The sequence below is a fragment of the Miniopterus natalensis genome, chromosome 16 (assembly GCF_054644295.1).
Source record: "Miniopterus natalensis isolate mMinNat1 chromosome 16, mMinNat1.hap1, whole genome shotgun sequence".
NCBI classification, from domain to species: Eukaryota; Metazoa; Chordata; class Mammalia; order Chiroptera; family Miniopteridae; genus Miniopterus; species Miniopterus natalensis.
This window is the reverse complement of record NC_142096.1, coordinates 13702825-13728608: the sequence shown is the minus strand read 5'-3', so window position 1 is coordinate 13728608 and position 25784 is coordinate 13702825. Positions and strand designations below refer to the sequence as shown.

At 39.5% G+C, this 25784-nt stretch overlaps 1 protein-coding gene and 1 pseudogene across 2 annotated transcripts; one reads left to right on the top strand and one right to left on the bottom strand.

Annotated features, from left to right (window-relative positions):
- Window positions 1-1200: 1200 nt before the first annotated feature.
- Window positions 1201-8078, bottom strand: UTP23 (UTP23 small subunit processome component). Of its 2 annotated transcripts, none has more exons than XM_016207779.2 (3): window positions 7891-8078; window positions 4535-4709; window positions 1201-2930 (listed from the first exon to the last, which is right to left on the bottom strand). In XM_016207779.2, the coding sequence occupies exons 1-3, from the start codon at window positions 8076-8078 to the stop codon at window positions 2547-2549; spliced, it is 747 nt and encodes a 248-aa protein (XP_016063265.1). In that variant the 3' UTR covers window positions 1201-2546. The 2 variants fall into 2 exon arrangements, with proteins under 2 accessions (XP_016063265.1, XP_016063266.2); XM_016207780.2 differs by lacking the exon at window positions 7891-8078 and adding an exon at window positions 7380-7751.
- A 13200-nt stretch (window positions 8079-21278) lies between these two features.
- LOC107533190 (E3 ubiquitin-protein ligase RLIM pseudogene) lies at window positions 21279-25568 on the top strand (annotated as a pseudogene).
- The last annotated feature ends 216 nt before the right edge of the window (window positions 25569-25784 follow it).

Sequence of the window (25784 nt, the reverse complement as noted above, 5' to 3'; positions counted from 1 at the left end):
ACCTGGAGAGCTTGTCAAAACAAAGGTTCCTCAGCTCCAACCAAGAGAGATTCTGATTAGCCCGGGCTCACAATTTCCATTTCTAAAGCTCCCAGCTGATGTGGTGCTGCTGGCCCTGGGAGCTGAAGTTCGTTTAAAATACAAGTTCTGGCCCCTCACCTGGACCTACTGACTCAGACTCTGAAGGCAAGACCCAGAAATCTTGAACTGTAATAAAATCTCCAAATGATTTTTATGCATGCCAAAATTTGAGACCCACTGTTTTAAGTGCTTCGGGACTCTGACTTCGTATTAGAATCACTTAGGGAGCTTTTTAAAAATATTCAGAAGCCCAGGCACCTCCCTTAGATTTTCACTGGGTTTTCTGAAAGATCTCAATGGAGACAAATTTGTAGTCAAAGATTAACGAAGGCTGCTCTGAATCATAATGTCCTTAGAAGGAAGATAGATAGGGCCCAGGTATGTGCCTGCAGAAATTGGCAATGGAGCGGGGGTGGAGGGGGTTGGGGTAGGGCAAATGGAGGTAAGGAAGCATCCACTTACTTAGATCATTAAGCAGCCTTCTGAAATACGAGTATTAATGGCTGATACTATTCCATTATAATCTGTAGATAATTTATTGAACATGTACTAAATGCCAGACACTATCTTATTTACAATAAACCCTATTTTGCCCCTGAGAAAACTGAGGCTGAGAGAAGCCCCAGCTGATTATTTGGACCTAATATAAGGGTAGACTCACTGGTTGAGCCTAAAAAAAAAGAGCACTTCCTACACTCTTTGCTCCACCACAGCAAGAGAGAAAACCAGTACAATGAATCTAGGGAACAGAAGTGAAAAAGCAGATCTCTGGATAAAGGCAAGAAGAGCCTGGGTGATAGCTGAGCAACATGCTCAGCAGAAAATCTTTCGACATTGGATAGAAGACTCCAGGATTATCTCCACAGGTAAGAAATGATCTACTATTATCATATGGAAAATTATACTATGAAGTTGTTTACAGTTATTGGAATGTGGCAAGATGGAGTAAGATGCTAAAATAAGGCCATTATGAACTTTCAGAATAACAAAAAAGTAGTATAAGAAAGTCAATCATAGCATACTTAGTTCAGCGGCTTATAGTCCTAATAAAAATACTGAATTTAGGATGTATAAAGACTGAAATACAGGGTGTCCCAAAAAATGTATGCACACTTTGAATGATTATAAAGTCAGCGTTTATTAATGTACAGTTCATTTTCAAAATTTAAAAGAATCTACAGAAATGAGTATTTTTGTCAATGTGTTTTCAAACTGATGGCCTTCTGGTCCAGGCACTGCTGATAATGTGAAGCAGTGGAGTCACGAACATCAGGAATCTTTTCATTCGGTGTTTGTACGCATCAGTTCATTGACTGTTGCCAGTTTTGTACCGTAAATTTTATCTTTTATGAATCCCCATAAAAAAAAGTCTAGTGGATAAATTGTCTTTGTTCAAAGCTTAGTCTGGCTTCGCCCACTATTTCAAGTCAATTAAACCTGAAAAGGAGTGAAAATTGAGTTATCAGCTGTTAAGGTGTGTATACATTTTTGGGGGGATACCCCCATGTTCCAAAAAAATGTGTACACATTTCTTTTATTATTGTTTTTTAATCTTCACCTGAGGACATTTTCCCCATTGCTTTTCAGAGAGAGTGGGAGAAACATGAATATGAGACAGGTCAATTGTTCGCCTCCCGCACGCACCCCGACTGGGGCTGGGGCCTAAAAATGAAGTACATGCACTTGGCTGGAATCCAAGCCCGGACCCTTCAGTCTGCAGGCCGACGCCCTAACCACTTAGCCAAGCCGGCTACGGCCCTATACACATTTTGAATAATTATGAAAGCAGTGTTTGTCCTTCAACTGCATTTTCAAATTTCCAGTAGCATTTTAGGGTGCATTTCCTTTGTTCAAAGTTTAGTCTGGCTGGAAAGAAACATCAATTGAGCTTTCAGCTGTTAGAGGTATATACATGTCTTTGGAACACACTGTATTACTATTTGGAAAAACGGGGTAATAATATAAGTAAACAAAACATTCCCTTTTCTAGTAAAGTCAGTAATGGATGGATCAGAAGGGAGCAGCATATTCATACTATTTGGAGATATAAAGGATATTCTATAACCTCTACATGAGTTGAAATAAGACGTTCCCTCTGTGAATGTGAAAGAGGGACTACTTTTTTGGTTGCAAGCCTTTGACACTATTTGATTGTTTTAATTATTTGCATATAACATTGTGGGGTGAGGGGTGATGGTTGAGACAGAAAGAGACAATAGTTTTATATCAATGAATAACTTCCAAAATCAGAATAAGAAGAGTGAACACTGTCACACCTAAACCCATTCACTGTTTTGTTTTTTATTTATAAATTATTGTAGGTAAAGGCTTATGGATCAATGCTCATTTACAAAAATAAGTTTAATTGTTGTGTGTGGTTTTTTAAAATCCTAAGTACTTTCACAGTTTTAGAAAGAAGTTTATTTTTCACACTTGAATGTCTTTCAAAGTATCCACAGGATTCCTTAGCCTTCTGCACTCTCCTTTTCGGAAAGGACTTTCGAGGTTGCTCTGTTCCGGATTCTTTTTCTTTTTCTTTTGTTTTCAGAGCCCGCTGGTTTTGTGTCCTGTGCCTTTTTCTTTTTCTTCAAACAGCTAAGAGGATTGGGGCCACTTATTTTCTTGTGCTTTTTTCTTCTTCTCTGTCCAGGGCTTTTAACTAAACCCTGTTCTTCTTTGAGTTGCTTGATACTTTGCTTCTCATGAACTGAAACAAGTTGGCCTGACTCTATTGCTTTAACAAAGGCAATTGTTTTGGGAGAAGGTTTGTCCAAGACAATAGTGTTCTGAATAATAAACATGAGAGGAATTCCAGGCCTTTTCCTTACTTTCAGAGACAAATTCTGATCCTATTAAAGAGAAAAACAGAATTAGTTCAAGTGTGCCAGTTAAATGAGATGCCTTATATAGGTTTCTAATAACTTTAAGAGGATTATATTAAAAATAAGAGGTCACAGCCCTGCTGACATGGCTCAGTGGCTGAGCATCGACCTAGGATCCAGGAGATTGAGGTTCGATTCCCAGTCAGGGCACATGCCAGGGTTGCAGGCTCGATCCCCGGTCGGGGGCGTGCAGGAGGCAGCAGATCAATGACTCTCTCATCACTGATGTTTTTCTCTCTCTCTCTCTCCCTTGTTCTTTCTGAAGTCAATAAGGACATATTAAAAAAATAAAAGAGATTACAGTATTATTTTTCAAATTAGCATGTTTCACTAGTGGTAGTACAGTACATTTTATGATAAAGGAAGAGAAACAAAAATTGAACACAAATAGTTAAATAGCAAATGTCGCGAACTGGATTTATCAATATCCTAGGACAGCGATTTTCAACCTTTTTCATCTCATGGCACACGTAAACTAATTACTAAAATTCTGTAGCAAACCACAAAATATATTTTTGCCTATCTAACAAAAAAATAGGTATAATTTTTATTTACAAAAAATAATAATAGTAATTACCTACCCTTTTTGCTCCAAAGTTGACTTAAAAAAAAAAAAAATCATGTGCCTATACTTCATATATAAGGATTTCTGGTACCAAGAATTAACCAATCAGACACAACCTTATTATGCAATGTGACCAATAAGATGCAACTCTATTAATGACCTACACATTTAAGGTTCAGGACAGAGCACTCATACCGGATGGCTATCGTGTTGGCTACTGTCATTTTTGACAATCTAAGGGAAAAGTGGTCAGTGCCCCTGATTAGTTAGGTATTGCATGTTTGAAAAATTATTGCAGCACACTGGTGAAAATTGCTGTTCTAGGACCATGGATCACAAACTAATGCAAAGGTAAAGATGTCAGGTGGTGTTCCTTGTCTTTGCTCTGTGACCATGCTCCAGAAAGGGTCAAGAATGCTCACAGAGGCTGAATAGAATAAAGTAGGAATTAGTTGACTCAGATTCTAGATTCAGCTTTGCCTAATTATGTAATTTTATAGTTCTGCTAACATACTTAAGCAAGTCTGTATGAAAGTGAACTTCATTAATATCAGCCCTGAGAGTCTCTCTTCTGCCTCCTACTCTTTTTAAAAGCCTGAAGCAGTTTCATATTGGTGGTACAGTCTCAAATAACATGAAACATGACTTTTTGAAAAATAGTATGAAATAAACAGGAAAAAAACATTCATGAACATAGAACACAAAATCTTTCCTCTACTTATCTTCCCTTCAAGAACTCAAAAACATATCACATCTTCATATCAATAACTTTTTATTTTAAAAGAGGAAACTTCAGGAATTAAGAAAATCAATATGCTTAAGGTTCTCAAATTCTCTAATGACAGTTGCTTTTATTGACTACAAATTAACTTAAAAGCTAGTATTTTTGAAAAGTTGAAACATTTGAACAAACCACTTCCACTAATTTTTTCTGATTATAAATAGCTCCATATGAAGATTACATAGGAATGATTAAAATTGACTCTGGTTTTAAAAGTAGTATCACCTGTGATGCCACAAAATAATGATGGGGATTTCCCTCTTCAACCATGGAAAGCAGACATTCTGATCCACTCACTGCATTCTTGAAATGGGAACAGTTTCGAACCTGGCATTTTTGTGCAATCAGTTTTGCCCCATATAAGTCCTTTCCCAATGTTTCTAACTCTTTTAACACACACCTGAAAAAGAAAACATATCGACTGTTCACATAAAGTATGAAAAATAATACTCATATTTTTAAAAACTAAAACTATAACAATACAATCTGAATTTGTAATATGGTAGCCACAAATCATACAGTAGCCATTTCACTCTTAAAAGACCTGGAAAATCCATACACCAAGTAGAAAGAATAATAATAATAGTTAAAATTTACTGAGTGCTTATTATGGGCCAGGCAGCATGCTAATTGATCTTAACATAAATTCTTGCTTAATCTCAAAACAGTCCTGTGAAGTTTGGCAGCTTACTTTAAAATTATCCTGATTTCAGAGCATCTTATTCTGACAGATTTCAAGTAATATGCCCAAATTCAAATTAGTAAGTGGTAAAGCTGAAACGTAAATCCCAGTAGTTTGATAATAGATGCCTTGCACCAACCACAGCTGTTCTTCTATGTTCTTCTATTTCAAATAGCAATTGCTACACTTTCACAATATTTTCAGTTCAGAAAAATAAAAATACTCCAGTCATCAGGTTGTTGCAAAACAATTACTACTTCCTTTCAGTATGCATTTTCTTATTAAAATATGCCAATGTTTTTCCAAGTGTCATCTATAAACGATTCATATCTGATATTACATTGTATTAATTTCTAGTTCCTTTCTCATCCCCAAATCTGCACCTCCTGCAGGAGTCAAATATTAGTATTTTAATAAACTCCGCAGGAACTTCATCCATCACACTAAAAAAGGGGGGGGACTACTGAGTCAATGATTTCTTCAAACCTAGCCAGTCCTTGCTAGACTCCCTTTGTCACCCCGTTAGTTTTTTGGCGTTTTTTTGGTTGTTGTTTGTTTTTTTAAGAAAAGAGAGTTTGCTTTCTACGGTCATCAGTTGTGACCTCAATTTTGAGTTCCAGGCCCAAATTGCCAACTATTTATTGAATAAATCCTATAGATGGCCTGCCATCAGCTTTTCATTCACCATGTCTAAAATCAAACTACTTTCCTCCAGGGCTTGCTATCTCTGAGTTTATTATCTTCCTGGACACTCTGACCCCAGCCTATGTCAGCTGTTGGTGTCTATCTCAGTAATGTCTCCTTGCAGAACTCCTTAGGTTTCTCTGCTTTTCCTCTTCCAGGCTGAGAATCAGATTATTTCTTGATTGGACAACCACAAAACAGGTTTGCCTGTCTTCACTGTCTTGCTTCTCCAACATACCCCTCACACTGTTGCACTTATTTTTTCTGAAGGACAGTTGTCATGTCTGATAGCATTCCTCTGCTCTACTTCCTCAAATTCCGAAAACTCCTAATTTCTTCAACCCTGAATATGAGTAAACCTTCTAGATCTAACTACTAGTGGCAGCAAATACATTCCAAAGAAAAACAAGTGATCTGATTTCTTAAAAACATAAACAGCAAATTTCAAATGGGGGGAGAGAACTATTAGTTTTTAAAAGGCTTGAGACATAGAAAACAAATGCAACTTATATACCTCATTTGACTTGTGACTTTAAAAAGATTTTTTTATCCCTTCATGATAAATACCCAAGAAGTGACTGAATAATATGCTTTAAAATAAAGTATCAATAAGGAGGGAGGGAAGGATAAATGACAGAAGGTTGTCCATGTCCATAATTGCAAAAGATGGGTGGCACACATTTCATTATACTATTCTACTTTTGCGTATGTATGAAATATTCCAGAAGTTAAATTCTTTAGGAAAAAATGCTGTAGAATATTTCCTGCAGTACTTCTCAACCTTTTTTTTAGATCATAGCATTGTATTAAAAATGTTCACATTTCTATGGCACATGGTGATAAATGGGCAAGTTGCTTGTAGGCAGAAGCAACCAAGGACTTGTCTGGCAGCCCTGAAGGCTAAGGGGATCAAACATTTCGGGGTATCTATAACCTGTTTGAGGCACTGCTTGAGAAATTCTGAATATGGAAAGCTGTGTATGGAATAGTTATGTGAGAAAAGCAGGCCATTAACACCAGGTGCACAGTAAGAGCACATTCTTGTGCTTTGTATGTATCTATAAGGAACTGAATGTATGGCACAGCACATGTCAACAGTGGTTGCTCTCTGATGTGGTATTACGGGCCATTTTAACTTTCTTCTTTCAAGTAAATATTTTTAAAAGTAGTATTCTACAATAAAAAAAAAATACTTGCTAAGTTTCTTAATAATAGTTCTTCATGGTCTAGCCTCAATTTACCTTTTTCCCAGCTTCATTTCCAACTATGCTCTGTGCCCTCATCTCTTTCCCAGGCACTTCGTAACTCCATTCCTTTGTTCAAAAGAACCTCACAACAAGGAATGACACTGTCTCCTTTCTGCCACTCAAAACAGTCCCTCCCCTCAGACCCGAACGGTGCCTGGGCTCAAATGTTGTCTCCTCTACGGAACCTTCACGATTCCCAACCCCCTCCCATCCCCACCGGGTCCCACCCTGAGCGTCTGCACCCCGATGCAATGTGGAAGCGAGGCCTGCAGTCCAGCACACCTCCTGGCGGGTGCCATCGGCGCTTTCTTGGCCACCAGGGCGGGGAGTTTGTTCTGTTCCCCGAGTTATCCTCAGTGCCGACAGCAGTGCTTGGCACCGGGCTGGCAACTTAAAAAAGACAGACGGATAAACAAATGACCTCGGGCAAAGTTCCTCATCTCAAGTCCTGACTTACCTCTCTTTGGGAATCGAAGATGCTACCTCACAGAGCTTTCGACTGTTTTTGCTTAAACCAGGAGAAGCCATGCAAGCCACAGCACCCATTTAAAGGGGGTAGGTTTCAGATATCAATAAATGCTCTGCGTACCCTGCACCTCCTCATTTGATACCTCAGCGGCATTATAAGCAGTGAAGGTCTCTGTTTTTACAGATGAGAAATCCAAGGCTCAGAGAGGTTTAAAAACTTGCCCCAAATGACGGAGCTGGTAGGACTGCGACCAAGACTCAAAGTCATGTCGGACTACAGAGCACGTGGGGTAACGGCTCGCGACTATTTCAGGGCGCTGTACTTTCCGCCTGCATTGTAGAGAGATGCCCCTGGCCTCCTCAGAGCCACCGCGCAACTGTCAACTCCCCGTGGCGGGGCGCCGTGCCCCTCGCGGGCTCTCCGTGGAGGCCCGGCCTCCGCCACACCAGCCGGTCCCCGCGCCCCCGCCCCGCCCGGCCAGCCCGGCCCGCGGGCCCACCTGGTGGTGCACAGCTGCGTCTCCCCCATGAGGTAGCGGGGCAGCTGCTCCCGCAGCTGGATGCGGCCCCGAAGCGCCGCCTGACAGAAGGTGCCATCCAGCAGGATCTGGTACGGCTCGCGGACTCCGAAATTGTTGCGGAAGAAGCCGAGATGCTTCTTCGCATGTTTCTGCCTCGTGATCTTCATGCCGGGCTCCCCCGGACCCAGGCCACGGGACCACTAAGCGGCCGCCAGCACCCCCCTCCGCGCCCGCTCCCGGCGCTGCCGGCTTCCCCCGGAAATGAAGCTCCTTTGGCCCCGGAAGCAAACGCGCCCCCCCGTCCCCCCCCCCCGCCTGCCCTCTGGTTGGCTTCAGCCCGAGACGGGCGCGCGCCTCCGCCGCTGTGCCCGCGCTTTAAGGGGCGGGCCCTGGGGGCGGAGCTTACGCCGGGGCCGGAAGCCGCTGGGTGCGGGACGCGCCTGCGTAGTTACGGGCTCGATTAAAGGAAATTTACCCTGCGCCCCGCGCGCTGCTGGGCGAGCAGCCAGCCTTTCAGAGACTGGGCGGGTAATACTGGCGATAACATTGAGCCTTAAGACGTTACGGGCACTAATCTAAGGAATTTACCCGGTGTTAGTCCCGTTAGTGTTTTTGATTCCCGAGCGAAGGCAAGAAAGGGGCCGAAGTAAATCGGACGCCTGGGCGCAGGTTTGTACTGGTTACCTTGCTATGAAGTGGAATATTAAGAACCTTTGCAAAGGGCACGTGGTGCTTTAGTGTCAGAGCCGTCACTGGAACCCGGGTCACCTGCCTCCAATTCAGATGCTCTTGTTGGCCCCCCTCCCCCCAGGCGCCCCCCTCAGCCCGGAGCCGGAGGTCCGGCCGCCCGCGCTCCGCGTCTCCTCCGCAGGGACCACCCGAATCGCTCCGGGGCTGTCCTGGAGCTTTGATTCCTGAGTCGGATCCTTAGACTCGAGTCCTCGTTCCGACCCAAGCCCCTCTGACTGTGAACGAGCACCCAGGAGAGCCAGGTTCAGCTCCCAAACTGACCGCTTGGCAGGACCAGGCTGCTTTTAAGAACCTTTTTATGTCTATAGTTTCTCAGGCAGGAAGACTCCACACTGCGCTGGTAATAGGGAGGTACAACGCTGACCGAAAAGTTTGGAAATTACTTGGTCAGCTTGATTAATGAAGAGAGTGAATCAGACAGTTTTGAGTCCCCCAGTGGCTAATTGCCAAACAGCCACTTCAGTTCAAGGCAAAATAACCAAAGGATGGGGAGTGTAGAATTCTGCAGTTTTGTCCTGACCTGGAACCTGTCCCAGCTCTAGTTTTGGCTAAAGATTAAGAGAAAAAAAACCAACACAGAAGAATGATTTACAAAGTGATTGAAATGTATTATTTGCACTTGGGGGTTTTATTTGAAGATATAGATTTATGGAATTGGAACTAAGATATTCTATAATGTTCTGATTCCCAGCACAACATCGCTTAGATGACTGCTTTCATTTAACAGAAAATAAATTTAGGAATTGGAAGCCATGAAGAGTTATTGTAGGATTGAACTCCTGTCTCTTGAGTATAATTATTCACTATTTCCCAATTTGAATACTCTATCCCTGTGTGCCAACCCCCCACCCCATTCTAACTATACATCCACCACAGAAAGTGAAATTATACCACTCCACCCCTGCAAAACAGTTAAAACATTTATAAAAATAGGCTCACAAATTTATCTACCAGCTCCGTCACGCTGGCTACATTTCACTACTAAGAAAAATGTAGCCCAGGACTAAGAATTTAAGTCATATTCTAGTTTTTATTTATTTATTTATTTATTTATTTATTTATTTATTTATTTATTTATTTATTTTTTAAAATATATCTTTATTGATTTCAGAGAGAGGAGAGGGAGAGAGAGAGATAGAAACATCAATGATAAGAGAGTCATTGGTCTAGCCCACAGCTGGGGCATGTGCCCTGACTGGGAATCAAACCCTGATCGCCTGGATCCTAGGTGGATGCTCAACCGCTGAGCCACGCCCGGCCGGGCCATGTTTTAGTTTTTAATTTACTAAACTACAGTATAATTTTTTCAAGCTCTATGTTTATGACAGTGCCATTTGCACACCTGACCCTTATTTTGCAAACATGAAGACAGTTCATAATGGTGAAGATCAAGTTTTAAAAGAGAGTTTTCTATTAACAGCAGTGTTTCTCAAAACATGATCTTAGGACAGGCAGAAAAATGCCCATTTCTAATTCAGAATGAGTATTGAGGGAGAGGGATACCATTTAGAGAGGAAATGACATTCATCACAATCTTCCCAAGTCATTATTATGTATATTAGTATTTCTGAATGACCATTTGCAGTAAAGCATCACTGTCTATCCAATGCAACGTTTTTATTAAGTACTGAACACTTTTTGGCCTGATGAAAAATAACCTAGTATGACCACAGCCAAGGCAGAAAACAAATATTGCCATTATTGGGTGATGTATTTGGATATAAGTGTAAATCTGAGATTTTACTTTGAAGTTATTATAATATTATTAAAAATTTGAATAGTCATTAAACATTTTTTCTAATCTTGTGGTACAGGATCAATAATGTCTCAGCCTTAATAGCTGCTAGTTTTTTTCTCGGGTCACTACACTGGACATTTTCCATGCCAAAAAGATAGTTGGCTAGGTAGGTCAAGGATTAATTTATTTTTCTTCATTTTTTTATACTCTTCATATTCTTTATTATGTCTGGATCAAATATAATTTATAATGTGATGTTGTTACCCATGACTTAGAAGGTTTTTTTTCATGAAATTTTGATGAAGCCAAGTTGACATGAGAATGATTTATTCCTGCAAGGTGTGACTAATTCCCAAATGAGACGTTTTCATGAAAGATTCATGGCCTAAATATCATTAACAGGTAAAAATTAACTTCAAGTCATGAAGGTTATTTGTTTAATTTCATAAATGCTAGAACACCAGATAATTCAGCAAAGATATATATTGTGATATTAGTCTGTCTTTCATTATATTTAAATATTTATAAACATTTGTTAACATCCATTAGCTCAAAAAAGAATACATTGTTCTTCCTAATGTCATATAGCTAACATACTCTCTAAATAAAAATTTCCATAAATAAATCTTTTAAAACAACTTAGCTAAACTGGTTTGTATTGAGGGCTTATTAGGTTCTTCACCAAGATCCCCTAGGGTAAACTCCATCCTGGACTTGCTCACTGTTAATTTTCATATATAATGTAAGGTGTTATGAAGGTTGGATCTGGAAACTGCTACATTAAAAAAAACCAAAACTTTTCCTTTCTCAAATTACAAAAATAACACATGCCTATTATAACAAGTGAAACAATGGAACAACACAAAGATATTCATCCCTTCTCCTCTTGCCCAGATAACACATGTTGACAACTTTCTGTGTATCCTGCAATTTTTCCATATTTATTTACTTATAAGTTGACCCTTGAACAACTGAGGGTTAGGGGTGCCAACTCCCATACAGTGAAAAATCTTTGTATAACTTTTGACTCCCCAAAATCTTAACTATGGTCAGCCCTTGGTATCTGTAGGAGATACCCCGCTCCCAGATACCAAAATCCGAAGATGCTCAAGTCCCTTATATAAAATGATGTAGAACAGTGCATACAGTTGGCCCTCCACGTCTGCACATTCCCAAATGCAGATGGAAAATACTAGTTTTGATCCATGGTTGGTTGAGTCTAGAAATTAGAAATCTGGGGATACAGAAGGCTGGCTGTGTATTTATTGAAAAAATCCATATATAACTGTACCCACACAGTTCAAACCTGTGTTATTCAAGAGTCAACTGTTCATCATTTGCATTTATATATGCATACATAGGTAGAGATTTTTGTCATTCTATATTATTAAAAAATCAAGCCATATTTTATCACGTCTATGCATTTTTCTTTTTTTGCCCAACAATCCTTGGGGAAATCCTCCCACCCCCCCCTTCCCAAGTCAAGTAGCATAGCTCTCATTCATTATTTTTAATGGCTACATGAAATTTCCTACAAAAACACCACACAATAGATACGGTACAGACTGTGAATTATCACCCAATATCTTGTCTCTTCTTTTTAGTAACAGAATCCCTATTTTATTCTGAGCAGTAATGTGCCCAGAAAAAGAGAATCCATTTCCCAGCCTTCTGTGCAGGTAAGTATAGCCAGCCATATGATGAAGTTCTAGCCAAGGCTATGGTGGTATAAGTGTTATAAGGGACTTCTGGGAAGGCTGCTTAAAGGACGCCAACTTAGCTTGGTGCTGAGCACTTTTTCCCTCTGTCTCCTTCCTTACTACTCCCTGGAATTTGGATGTGATGAATGGAACACTAGCAGCCCGTTTTAGACCATGAGGTAGTCTTGAGGATGGAGACCATGTGCTAAGCTGGGAAAGTAGATAAGAGAAGTCTGGGTCATTTGTGACCGTGAAACTAGCATTCCAAATCTAGACTTTCTACCTCTGGACTTGTTCTACATGAGAACAAAAATAAACTTCTATTTCGATTTAAAAAGTATTAAGTTTCTTTTTATTTTTTGAGACCTTTTTTTTGAGCTGTATTAGGTTTACAACAAAATTGAGAGCAAGGTACAAAGATTCCCCATATACCCACTGCCTCCATGCTTGCATAGCCTCCCCCATTGTCAACATCACTCACCAGAGTGGTATTTTTCTTTTCTTTTCTTTCTTTTTTTTTAAAACAAGGATAAACCTACATTGACACATTAAATTTCTTTTATATGCAGCCAAACCCAATCCTAATTGATAAAGTTAAAACTGCTTGCCAGAATTAGAGAATTTTATACTGACACATGTTTTTGATGAAACTTTGAAGTTGGTCCGTGTTTGCCAATACAATTGCCTTTCTTTTGAACAGGTTCAAAACCCTAGTTTATAAGTTTTCTGTAAAAGGTAGAATACATTCTCAAAGTAAAATAAACTAAACCCTTTTTATATACTCTAGAAGCTATCTTGACATTTGTTTCTTTTGAAAGTATAAACAATTTGTTTTGACTGGGTAGGTCAGTGAGATGTATCTCCCATTGAGAGTTAGTTAAATATGAAGAACCCCAGCTGCTTGGGCAAAAGAAACATCAAGGAAATAATAGTGTAATTAGTGACAATCCAGTGTCAATTAAAGAAAGCAAGCAAGATTTTCTGTCTGTAGGTCCAGCTGGTACTGCAGCTCTTACTGCAGGGTAAATGACAAAGGAGAAACTGTCTCTTAGAAAAAAGTTTCAAGGGAAGACTGTTTGTTAAAAATATTTCTAAACCAGACAGTAATCGGGAAGTGCCCATCATTGGTTATCAGATAACAGTTGTCAGATGGCTGTAAAATCAGACTGGCAACTTTTCTTGCTATAATAGTTTATTTGAACGAAATCACACAGAGACCTAGTGAAGTAAGTTGAAAGGAATTCAGTAGTTGATGATCACAGATCTGAATAGCGCTCTCCATTGGGATTTTACTACAACATATTTAATGGTAATAATTAAAGAGCTAACAAAAACTGGTAGAGAGGAGCAAAAACTTTAGAAGTAGCAGCTATATGCAAAATTTTTACTTTGATGCATAATAAACTGCCAATTGAAATTTAATTAAATAATAACTGTAACTGGTGGAGACGGTCATACTGTATGGGGGCTTTTTATTTTAACCTATCAAAGCATTTTAGAAGATTAATGAATTCTTATAAAATTACTCTAGGTAAGCAAATATTATTACTATTACTTAAAGGAGTCTAAAAATTGAAAATTATGTCAGATTATGGCATTAAAAGGATTTTCTAAAAACACTATATTGAAGAAAATGTTGAAGACAACGCTTTCACTCATGGTTTCATATATATTTTTAAGCAGCAGGAGGACTTCAGGGCAGAAACTGAACTCCTGGTGGCAAGAAATTAAACAGGCTTTCAACAATCCAGTGGAATATTATTTCAAAGTTTCATATTTATAATTGAATTTCACCAATACGAGGTATTAATTTCATGATGTTATACAAAATAAAAGTCACTCTTAGAATCTGAGCAAATGTTTTCAATGCAAGATCTCTTTGTTTTAATATTAGTTGCAAGTCATAAATCAAAATATGGGATGAGGTCAAATGTTGTTTTTAAAATTATTATTTTAGCAAACATATAGATAATATACACATGCTGAGTCGTATGTATGGATACTTTTTCTTTTTATCGGCTCCCGTTTCACCTTCCCTATTGCTCCTTTCATAACACTGAACAAATTACTTAGCCCTTGTGATCTGTGTAAATCAAAGTGTGACTTCACACGGTCTCATTCCACATAGGTACACTAAAGGAGGCATTTGACTTGAACTGACCCCATTTAGACTGAAGAGAAATACTTTTCTTTGTTGTTAATCCTTACCCAAGGATATTTTTTCCATTGAATTTTAGAGAGAGTGGAAGGGAGGGAGGAGGAGAGAGAGAGAGAAAGGGGAAGAGAGAGAGAGACATCGATGCTAGAGAACAAATGGACTGGTTGCCTCCCGCACGTGCCTTGGGATCTGTGGATCAAACCTGCAACCCAGGTATGTACCCCTTGACTATGAAACAAACCCGCGACCCTTGGGTGCGGAGGCTGATGTTCCAACCATTGAGTCACACCGGCCAGGGCATATTTTTTCCCCCCATGGTTGGGGGAGAGGTTTTCTTTTTCTTGCAACAAACAGAAAAAAAAAAAAAAAAGATGCATCATGTCCATTGTCACTGGCAGGTATGTTGAGATTATGGGGTAGTCAGTCTGTGGTCAGAACCAAAACATTGCAGAAGACAGAGTCAAGAGAATCATAAAGACATGGCACTGGACTCTATGCTGCTTTGTTTGGAGTATGCGCCCCTTTAGACATTTAGTTATGTGACAGAGTACATTCCGTTCTTGTTTAAAATAATTTATAGACATATTTTTCACTTTTTTTTTGTTACTTGTAGCCCGAAGCATATAAACTAATGGAATATTTGTTAAATCTAGGCAAACAAAGTGCATTTAAAAAATGATAGTATTACTTGCATAATACTTTGTTTTAAAAACATTTAAGGTGTTCTGCGTATGCTCCTGTTTTATCCCAGACAACATTGTGAAGAGGCTGGAATGCAGAAATAACTGTTGCATTTAGCTGCTTTCAACTATCTCCCAAAGGCATCTTTTCCACTCTAGTTAAATATTAAGCAAATAAATATAAAGCAAAGTGTTTAGTGTTCTAAGCCAAATGATTTTCTTTGGTCAAATGAATATTTATAGACTTCTAAAAAGTATAGTAATTGAGTCCAGAACTTTAGTTGTGCCCTATTTATATGTATTTCTTCTGGCTTTGCTTATGTCTAGTTTTTGTGTCTTAGACTTGGCTCATTAGTTACGATGGCACCGTATATTGCTTGGGGGGGAGATGGGAAAGTTACTGCCACTTCCCCCACTTGCATAGAGCAGGCGTTTCTGAGCTCCTCGTATGAGTGCGGAGCGACCTGGTTAACTTGTGACTCCCTGAAGCAGGAGGGACCGCGAATCTGATGTTTTAGAAGATCCGGTAACCATCACATTACAATATCTCTTTTGCTCCTTTCCTAGAAAATAACCAACACAAGAGCTAAAGACAGAATCTCTTACTTAAAACTTCTATTGAAAATGGCACTTCCATGCTTCCTTTGTTTCTAACGGGCACTAGAGAAGAACCACCCCTTGGTGGTTGGTCGTATACCACGGGTGCAGTTACTTCCCAAGGGGACAGTGGGTAGAAAGGTCGGATTACTTCCCACCCTTTTCCTTCACACCAAGGCTGGGACAGGTGCTAAGCTGGTCCTCTGGAGGCTGGCTGGGAGCTGAGCGACAGCGCTGTCTGTCTGTCCACACCCCACCCGAGAGCGGGGCTCGGCTCCGGTCCAATGTCAGGTGTGCAGGGGAACCTTGCCTTCCACAAAGGTTTGGAAGCAGGCAACAACTGAACAGGAATAAATTGACATTTAAAAAAATCCTTTGGCTCATCTGAATACTGAATAGGAATAAAGAGACATTTTAAGAAATCCTGTCTCATCTTTGGTGTCCTGACTCTTTCATTTTATTGCATTAAAGGAGATTTTGGTAAGTCTTAGCCAAGCAAGGAGAAGCAGCTCCAGTCCTGGTTGGCTCTAAGGCGTGGAATGGTCCAGTGCGACATTCACTGGGCTGTTTTCCTAGTGGGTAGTTACTATGCCACAAAAGCAGAACTAGGCAGGCTGTTTATTTCACTCTCCCCCCTCACGTACGGCAGGCTACCCTTCCTTCCTGTCCCCATGCGTTCCTCACCCATGGGCAGGGCCCACAGCTTGCTTTGCTCTCACCATCCTTTCTCTTTTTGCCCCTGACTAAATTTGAAATATTTCCAGCAAATATAGAAGGATGTTAAAAACTTTAGATCCTGTGACGGAGAGATATAGAACATATTGTTGGGAAACAGGGTAAATTTATTTTATCCACTAACTGAATATCCATGATGAAATTAATACCCACAATATCAAACTGCCTTTTGTGGGGATGGGGCAGCAGAAGTACAACCTATGGGTGTGACCAACTTTCTTTGGGTGATTGAATATATTCAGCACTCTGCTTTAATCTGGTCTTTTAGTTCATTAGATTATTTAATCTATTCTGCATGCTTTAGGCTTATTTTGCTCTTATTTTTCTAGGATCTTGAAGAGGGAGTTTAGGTTATTGATTTGAGACATTTCCTCTTTTATGTTTGCATTTAACTGTAAACTTCCCTCTCATCACTGATGTAGCTGTGTCCCATACATTTGGACATTTTATATTTTCACATTCATTTAGTTCAGTGTGTGTGTGTGTGTGTGTGTGTGTGTGTGTGTGTGTGTGTGTAAATTTCCCTTGAGATTTCCTCATTGACCAATGGGTTGTTAGAAGTATATTGTTTAGTTTCCAAGTATTTGCAAATTTTCTTGTTATCTTTGCATTTTGACTTCTGTTTTGAACCCATTGTGGTTGGAGAACATATTCTGAATGATTTCAATGCTTTTAAATTTGTTGAAGTTTGTTGATGACTCAGGATATGATCTATATATTCCATGGGCATTTAAAAAGAATGTGTATTCTGTTGGTGGGTGAAATGTTTTATAAATGTTGATTAGATCCTACAGATTGACGTTGTTGCTTAGTTCTTTATATCCTTGTTGATTTTCTTTCAAGTTGTTCTGTCAGCTGTTGAGAGAGGGAAATTGATGTCTCCAACTATGATTGTGGATTTGTCTTTTGAGTTTTATGAATTTTTCTTCACATAAACTCAACTTTGTTGCTGGGGCATACACATTTAGAATTGCTAGGTGTTTTTGGTGATTGACCATTTTATCATTATAAAATGTCTCCCTCTGTCTCTGGCGATTTTCTTTGCTCTGAATTCTCCTTTATCAGATATTAATATGTCAATTCCTGCTTTCTTTTGATAATGTTGGCATGATATATTTTTTCCATCATTTTACTTTCATTATGCCTCTTTCATTATATTTGAAGTGAGTTTCTTTTAAATAGCCTATGGTTAGGTCATTTTTATCCATTCAAACAATAGTTGTTTTTTAATTGGTATATTTAGAACATTCATATTAACAAATTATTGATATATTTAGGCTTAAGACTGATATTTTATTTGTTGTTTTCTATTTATTATCTCTCATTTTATTTGTTTCCTTTTATTACATTTTGTGGTTATTGAACATTCTTTAAAATTTCATATTGATTTATCTAGAGTGTTTTTAGTGTACTCCTTTGTAAAGCTTTTAAGTGGTTTTCTAGTTATTACATTAGATTAGAATAACTTATTAGTTTACTGTTAAGTCATTTTGCCAGTTTGAGTGAAGTATAGAAACCTTACCTTCCTATATGCCCCTTAACCAACTCTTCAAAATACTCTACATACATTTAGAACCACGCTTAATACTGTTATAATTTTTGCTTTCTTATATATATAAACATGTTAATTTAATAGACTAGACAACAGCCAATGAGTCTTACATGGAAAATTTATTAAAAATTACTTTTTGATAACTAACTAGATCACTGATCATATTATTGCAATTATTAGGATCCTTTTGCAATTATTAGGATCCTTCCAATAATAAGTGACAAAAATCCTTCACAAGCTTACACTTAAAAAAATGAAATGCAATGGTTTACAAGATCTAAAAATCCTATGGCACAACCAGCTTCACATATATTCCAATTTTTTTCTTATGTATCTGGCTGTTCCTCTGTCTTTGTTTTCCTCTGTCTCTTTATGTTGATTTTCTTCATTCTCATGTACACAGGGTAATCTTTTGGTTTATATCCTACCAGCTTAGCAACCACAGTGGAAAATAATTTCTCATTTTCAGTAGTTTCAGTTAACACCTCAATTTAACTCTTAAATGTACTTTTGGTCACATGCCCATGCTTAAACAATTACCATAGCCAGAAATTTGCGATAAGTTAATTGTACGTGGCTGTATCATGTGTCCTTCCTTTAGCCGTGACAGTGAATTCAGTTAAACCTAAACCAACTGGACTAAAATTGGAGAATGGGTTTTCCCCCAGGAAAATCAGGGTGCTATTATCATAAGTATGTTAGGTGGATGATAAGCAGGCAAAAACAAAATCCACTGATTTTTCTCAAAATATAACAAAACATCTTAACCAGTGTCCTATTTATTACAGGAAAAAAAAATCAAAACTCCATTTATACTCTGTGTCAGTTATTCCTTCTGAGATTAATTTCACAAAATTTCCATTCCAACCCCAAAATTGTGGCCACAGTTGCCCAAACAAGCCACAGTCTCTTAAGTCTATTCCTTCTTTCTGACAGTCTCTCTTCACTAATGCATCCCCAACTGCCTCTCTCTATTGGTAGAAACTCATAATAACATTTGAAGATTTGGATTTAAATGTAATATCTCTGTGAAACATGTCCCCACTCCCATTAAATAATCATCACACAGTTCTCACACTTACATAATACTGCATATATAAATCTATTGCAGCATATAATATATTGTATTTTGATGGTTTCTATGTGATGTTCCCCTTACCTGCACTGTGGATTACTTGGGAATAGAGGCTGCTGCACAGTTAACATATGTCTAGTGGCTCGGGCAGTAACTGACTCAGCTCACATTCGATGAATTATTAAATAAGTCAGATGGAGTAATGTCTCAAATTTAGCTGCCAAATCTTGTCTTTACGTGAACAACTTGAATGAAGGGTTTCCAAGCAAGCATTAGGTGGGACTGGTAATATTAATGAGTCCAGAAACTCTTAAGAGTTCTCCTTCAGGTAGGATTGCAAACAAGCATCATTTTTCCAAGCCATCCTGGCCGCAGTAACATATGTGGAACAAAATCAGCAAAGTCAGCACTCCTTACCATAGGCAAAACAACTATTAGGGATCTGTCTAAAAAGTATGTGATGTTTGGCCAGTTTTGTTTAAGTAATACTTATAATACTTACGAGAAAGAAAAACAAAAATGAGACTGGATGCATTTGTGGAGAATTCCTTAAGGGATTCTTTAGGTGAGAGAGAACCAGCTAAATTTGTAAGTAATGTATTTATTTAATTTTTTTAAACAGAAGCTTCAAGTGTTACCATAGTTAGCTGATTACTGGTGGGAAAGGAAGCAAGGAGGAGACATTGTTGCTCATGTTCAGCTGGGAAGCTGAGGCCTGTTTGCTTCACTGGGAAGTACAGCTTCAAACCCCAAGAAATTGCAGCATTGTTCCTTCAAGGGACTAACACCCCTCCCTTCCCTCCTCCAGAACTGGGTTGTAGCGGGAGCATGGGGAGGTAAGGAGATGCACAGTGAAAGTAAAGATGGTGCAGGGGAGGTGCTGGACCATAGAGGCCTGTCAGTCGAACCTGGGAAAAAGATCATGGAGCCAATGCAAGCCCCGGAAAGTTTGGGAAGCTGACTGGTTATTTTGAAAAAGCTCTGGTTCCTCCCAAGCCTGAGAATACATAATTCCAGGTGAGCAAAGGTCTCTCTGTTGCTCGTGACCCATGCTTTCTCCGTGCACTTGCCTGTTCTCTCTCCATAGCCATGTGGCCCTAGAAGCCTTATGGCTGATGGCTGCTCCGACTGCAAACACAGGCTCCAGGTGGGAGCCTGGACACCACAGCACAGCAATGGATTGCAGCCGGGAACACAAGCTAAGTTAGGGGAATGCTGGACTGAATTAAGCTTTAATATGGCACAGAATCTCTGGACATAGACTCTATTTTTGGCCCTGATTCTCCTGGTGAGACAGACAGAGATGGGACATTGGGGAACTCCTTTAGTTTTGCTTCCTGAATAAATTTTGCCACCAGACCTCATCCTCTCTTGTGGGTCCCTGGAAATGCATTTGCTCGTGACACCGCAAGAACCCCACAGCCACCAGCAACAGAAGGGTTGTATAATGAAAGACAAAGCCATTATAAAAGGGAGAGGACCCAATTAAGCAGGTTCAGCTCTGGCCCGGGTGAATTATAAAAAATTGTGGGCTTTCTTAGTGAGTGTCTATGATTTAAGGAATTATGAGGAGAGAAGAGGTCCCTGGGCATCTAAAAATGAGAATTGTTGCATTTAACTAGGATGACTTTGGCCTGGCATTTTGTTTGTTTGTTTGTTTATTTACTTATTTATTTAATCCTCACCTGAGGATTTTTTTCCACTGCTTTTTAGAGAGAGTGGGGTGGGGAGAGAGAAACATGGATGTATCACATCAGTAAGTTGCCTCCCACACTCGCCCCAACCAGGGCCATAGATCGAGCCTGCAACCCGAGGTAGGTGCCCATGGCTGGCACTTAACCTGGGACCCTTCATTCCTCGGGGTGACACACTAACCACTGAATCAAGCCGGCTAGGGCTGGCATGGCATTTTGAAGGAGGCAGTCATATATACTGTAACTAGCTGCATTTGGGTTCTGTAATTTACCATACAAATAATTAGAGCTTATCAGAGCCTGAAAAGCCTCCCAAAAACCTGAGAATAGGCTCATGTGGGTTAAAGGAGGTGAAGGACTGTGCTCGGTACACAATAAGCCCTTGTCAATATTTGCTGGTTTGAACAGAAATGAAACCTAACCTGAATGAGGTCCCAATTTGCTAACAATGGGGAAGGTCACGGTTGCCTAGGTAACAGTGAAGTGACTAGAACACTTGGTATAAAGGTGGGTCTCAACAGTTGACTCACCAGCAGTTGCACAACTGTGGCAGTGGGAGAGGCGAAGGAAACATTAAGCGGAGGTGGATCGGTGGACCAACCAAGTCTGTCCTGACACTGAAGCAGAAAGTATTTGTATATCATCACCTTTTTCTAAAAGTCAGAGAATTTTCCACTTGTTCACCAAGATGGAAAACTCAGACTCTGGCGATGAAGGAGATGAATCTGTGGCCCAGGGCAGAAGGCAGACAGGCCAATTGGCTCGAGATTTCTATCGATTTGTAAACAACCTGAGTGAAGATGATTATAAGCTTATGAAGGGTAACAATTTGCTAGGCAACCCAGGTGAAAGTACAGAAGAAGAGCTGCAGAGAAGACTTCACCTAATTAAAGAAAACCTACTGGAAAACTCGGGTGAAAATACAGGTATATTTTGCTTGTGAGAGAATAGGATGGGATGCATAAGGAACTTCCTAACAGTGAATGTCAGCCAGAGATTATACAGAGTGGCACAAATTAATTTGGTGCTAAGTAACTTCTCATAAAACCAAACCTGGCATATATTTGTTTTTTGGTGAGAATGTCAAGGTACATTTTTTTTCCTGATTCACATGTGGGTTGTTTTAATTGGGAAACTGTGAAATAAATGATTGATATTTCCTTGGTTTTCCACTGCAATTGAAAGTTCCTCCTACTTCCTGAATTATTTTTTTCTATATTGACATGTGACATCCTTAGCAGCAAAAATAAGTATTTCATATTCTGATCAAGTAGTTCTCAACTGGGGGTATTGGACAATGTCTAAATATATTTTTGGTTGTCATGATTGACTATGATGAAGTCTTTGTGAAAGTTGACCCAGGTAGGGGATGGGTGCTACTGGCATCCAGGGGGCAGAGGCTAGGAATGCTACCAAACATTCTACAAAGCACAGGAGGGCTTCCCAAAACAAAGAACTGTACAGTGCCAGAATGTCAATAGTGTTAAGGTTGATAAACCCTGCTCTAGCCTCAGGTCTGGTGCTTCTCTCCCAGTGTGAAGTAGAGACTTTTACTGTGTAATGAAGAGGATACTGAGTTTGGTTCTTGAATGTGGTCTTATACGTACTATGCTAGGTTCAGGCTATTCATTTGATTTAACCTTCAATGTCATGTCAATTTAAAATCTTGGTAACATTAATAAGTATTCAAATAGTTTTAAACCTATAAACCTTCTTCATATTTGGGTAATGGCTACAATAGCCTTATATTTTAAAACAACTTTATATATTATCCAAAGCACTTAAGTCAAAAGCCTAGAAGTAATGTTGTAGACTAATAAGAATTACACAATAATGGAAACTGAAGTAAAATAACAAGCACTGTACCTTAACTGGTATTTGTCTTGCTTAATTTTCAGTAAATTTTGACAGTGGAGTGAAAAAACCATTCTTTCTTAACATTCCTCCCATAGTGGTACACAAAGCTGTGTATATAATGAAATATTGAAAATAGACATCTTCCAGATTTCTTTTAAAAAAAATCCTTTTAATTTATCTAGGGTTATCTCTGTCTTTTCAGATGGAATTGAAACTTTCCTGCCTTGTCAATTTACAGCATAGTTTACAAAATATTAATTCTATAAATGTGAAAAGAGCTGAGCATTTGTTATCATCTTTTCTTTGTTTTTGAAACAAAGTTTCAGAGTGCTATATTATGATGGCTCTGATCTTGGTATTTCCTTTCTCAGTTCCCTCTTTTTTTGTTAACAGGTGAAGGAGACTCTTCAGATGATATATCTAGCAGTGACTCTTTAATAGACTGGCTTACCTCTTTTGAACCAACTGAAAATGTGACAGGTGGGCAAAGAGAACACCATCCTTGGAGAGACGTGAGCCAGGCTAATCCACACAGTGAGTTCAGATTCAGTTCTGGCAGTCCAAGTGGAGAAAATAAATATGCACCATCTACAAGACTTCCCAGAAGAGAAACTATGGAAGACAACCACAGTCATGTGGAAAACCCACAATCTCAATCAAGATCTGTGCGACCATCTAGATCAGAACAAAGTACACCTAGAGCATCAACAAAAGTCCCTCCTACCAGAGGTCAGAAGAGAGCAAGAAGCAGAAGCCCAGACCACAGTAGAACAAGAGCAAGAACTGAAAGTATGTCGCTTCCACGTTCACTGGGTCAACTTTCACAAAGACTCCATCATAGTCAATCATCTGTGAAGAATGGCTCTATGAGAGACCAGCTTAACTCTTTCAAACAAACTACACATGTGACAAGTGGGCAAAGAGAACACCAACCTTGGAGAGAAGTGAGCCAGGCTAATCCACACAGTGATTTCAGATTCAGTTCTGGCAGTCCCACTGCAGGGAATAAATATGCACCATGTGCAAGACTTCCCAGAAGAGGGACTATGGAAGACAGCCACAGTCATGTGGAAAACCCACAATCTCAGTCAAGATCTCTGAGACCATCTGGATCAGAACAAAGTACACCTAGAGCATTAATGGAAGTCCCTCCTACCAGAGGTCAGAAGAGAGCAAGCAGCAGAAGCCCAGACCATAGTAGAACAAGAGCAAGAACTGAAAGTATGTTGCTTCCACGTTCACTGGGTCAGCTTTTACAAAGACTCCATCATAGTCAATCATCCCTGAAGAGTGGCTCTATGAGAGACCAGCTTAACCCTTTTGAACAAACTACACATGTGACAAGTGGGCAAAGAGAACACCATCCTTGGAGAGAAGTGAGCCAGGCTAATCCACACAGTGATTTCAGATTCAGTTCTGGCAGTCCCACTGCAGAGAATAAATATGCACCATGTGCAAGACTTCCCAGAAGAGGAACTATGGAAGACAACCACAGTCATGTGGAAAACCCACAATCTCAATCAAGATCTATGAGACCACCTAGATCAGAACAAAGTACACCTAGAGCATTAATGGAAGTCCCTCCTACCAGAGGTCAGAAGAGAGCAAGAAGCAGAAGCCCAGACCACAGTAGAACAAGAGCAAGAACTGAAAGTAGGTCTCTTCCAGGTTCATTGGGTGAACTTTTACAAAGACTCCATCATAGTATGTCATCTCCAACTTTTGAGCAGCCTTTGGTTAATGAGACTGAGAAGTTTTTTAGAACTCAGCACCAAGAAACATCTAGACAGCAAATAACTGGACTTAACTGGCAAAATGGGGGTCCTTTTGCAACTTCTGGAATAAGGAATGGAGTGCAAGGAGAATCTTCTCCAGACACAACCACTGATGGTGAATCTTGTGGACTGAGACAGAGAAGTCCAACTACATGCTTCTATTCTGAAGTAGGACGAGTTCTTCCTGTAGTATATTCTGAGAGAGACAACATAACTAGCAGACATCAAATAACACCTGAGACACCAGATAACACTGTCACTTTAGAAAGTGAACAAGGAGAACTTAGGCATATGTTTTCACATTATGAACAGGCAGATGTGAGAGCTTATATTAGCACCATTGGAATTCCCTTTTGTAGAATTTTAAATGATACAACATCTGGTGCAATTCAAAGCACATTAAGGGAGACAATGACAGATTTTAGTGACTTGAGTAATCTTATGGACAGTGACAGTGATTTAGAGCCTAGTCTCTCAGCCCTAAGTCGAAACATGGAAAGGGAAGAGTCACCCAATGGAAGAGATAGTTCTCATAGTAGAAGGAGTTCTGGTTCCAATTCAAATTCTAGCTCTGATTCCAGTTCACATTCCACATTGACTTCCAGTTCATACTCCAGTTACACGTCCAGTTCCAGTTTTAGTCTGATGTCCAGTTCCAGTTCCAGTCTGATGTCCTGTTCCAGTTCCAGTCTGATGTCCAGTTCCAGCTCCAGTTTGATGTCCAGTTCCAGCTCCTTCAGTGATGAAAATTCAGAAATTAGCATAATGTTCTCTGAAGGCAGTGATGAAGGAAGATTATCACCACACTCATCATCAGAAACCAGGAGTGACAGTAGATCTATGACCCCAATAACATCTGATGAAAGTGAATCTTGGGCCTCCCTTGATCAGTTTTTTCTCTTGAATGATAATCATAACCATCCTACAGGACTCAGCAAAGCAGAGATTGACAACTTGGCTATAAGATGTTTTGCTGAAAGTGATACATTAAAAGTCTGTATCATTTGTATTACAGAGTACACAGAAGGCAACAAGCTTCGCATCCTACCTTGCTGTCATGAATATCATGTCCACTGCATTGATCGCTGGCTGGCTGACAACTCTACCTGTCCCATTTGTCGCAGCAAAGTAATAGATTCTGGTGAGAGAGAAAATTCTAATTGAGATGTGAATTCTCAGCTATATAAACTGTTATAGTGATGGACAAACAACAGTCACTTGGCTTACATCCACTTTTGGAATGATGCTTAAATATACCAATCTGAATCTAATTATGAATCTAAATGTAACAATATGCACCGAACCATTGGTTCTTGAAGGAATTACTGTACTTTCCCCAATTTTTGTTTGAGAATAAAAGGAAATATGTATATTTTTCAAATTATAAGAGAAAGTTTATTTAGAAAGTTACAGAGGTAGTAGGAATGAGCCAGCTGGGCTACATAGGCTCAGGAAACAAGTTACAGAAGCAAAAGAGCCCTCGGAGATTAGGAGAGAGAAAGGCAAAGGTATGCGCCTGGGAGGAGGAGGAAGGGGGAGGGAAAGGTGCAGGTGTGAGCTCC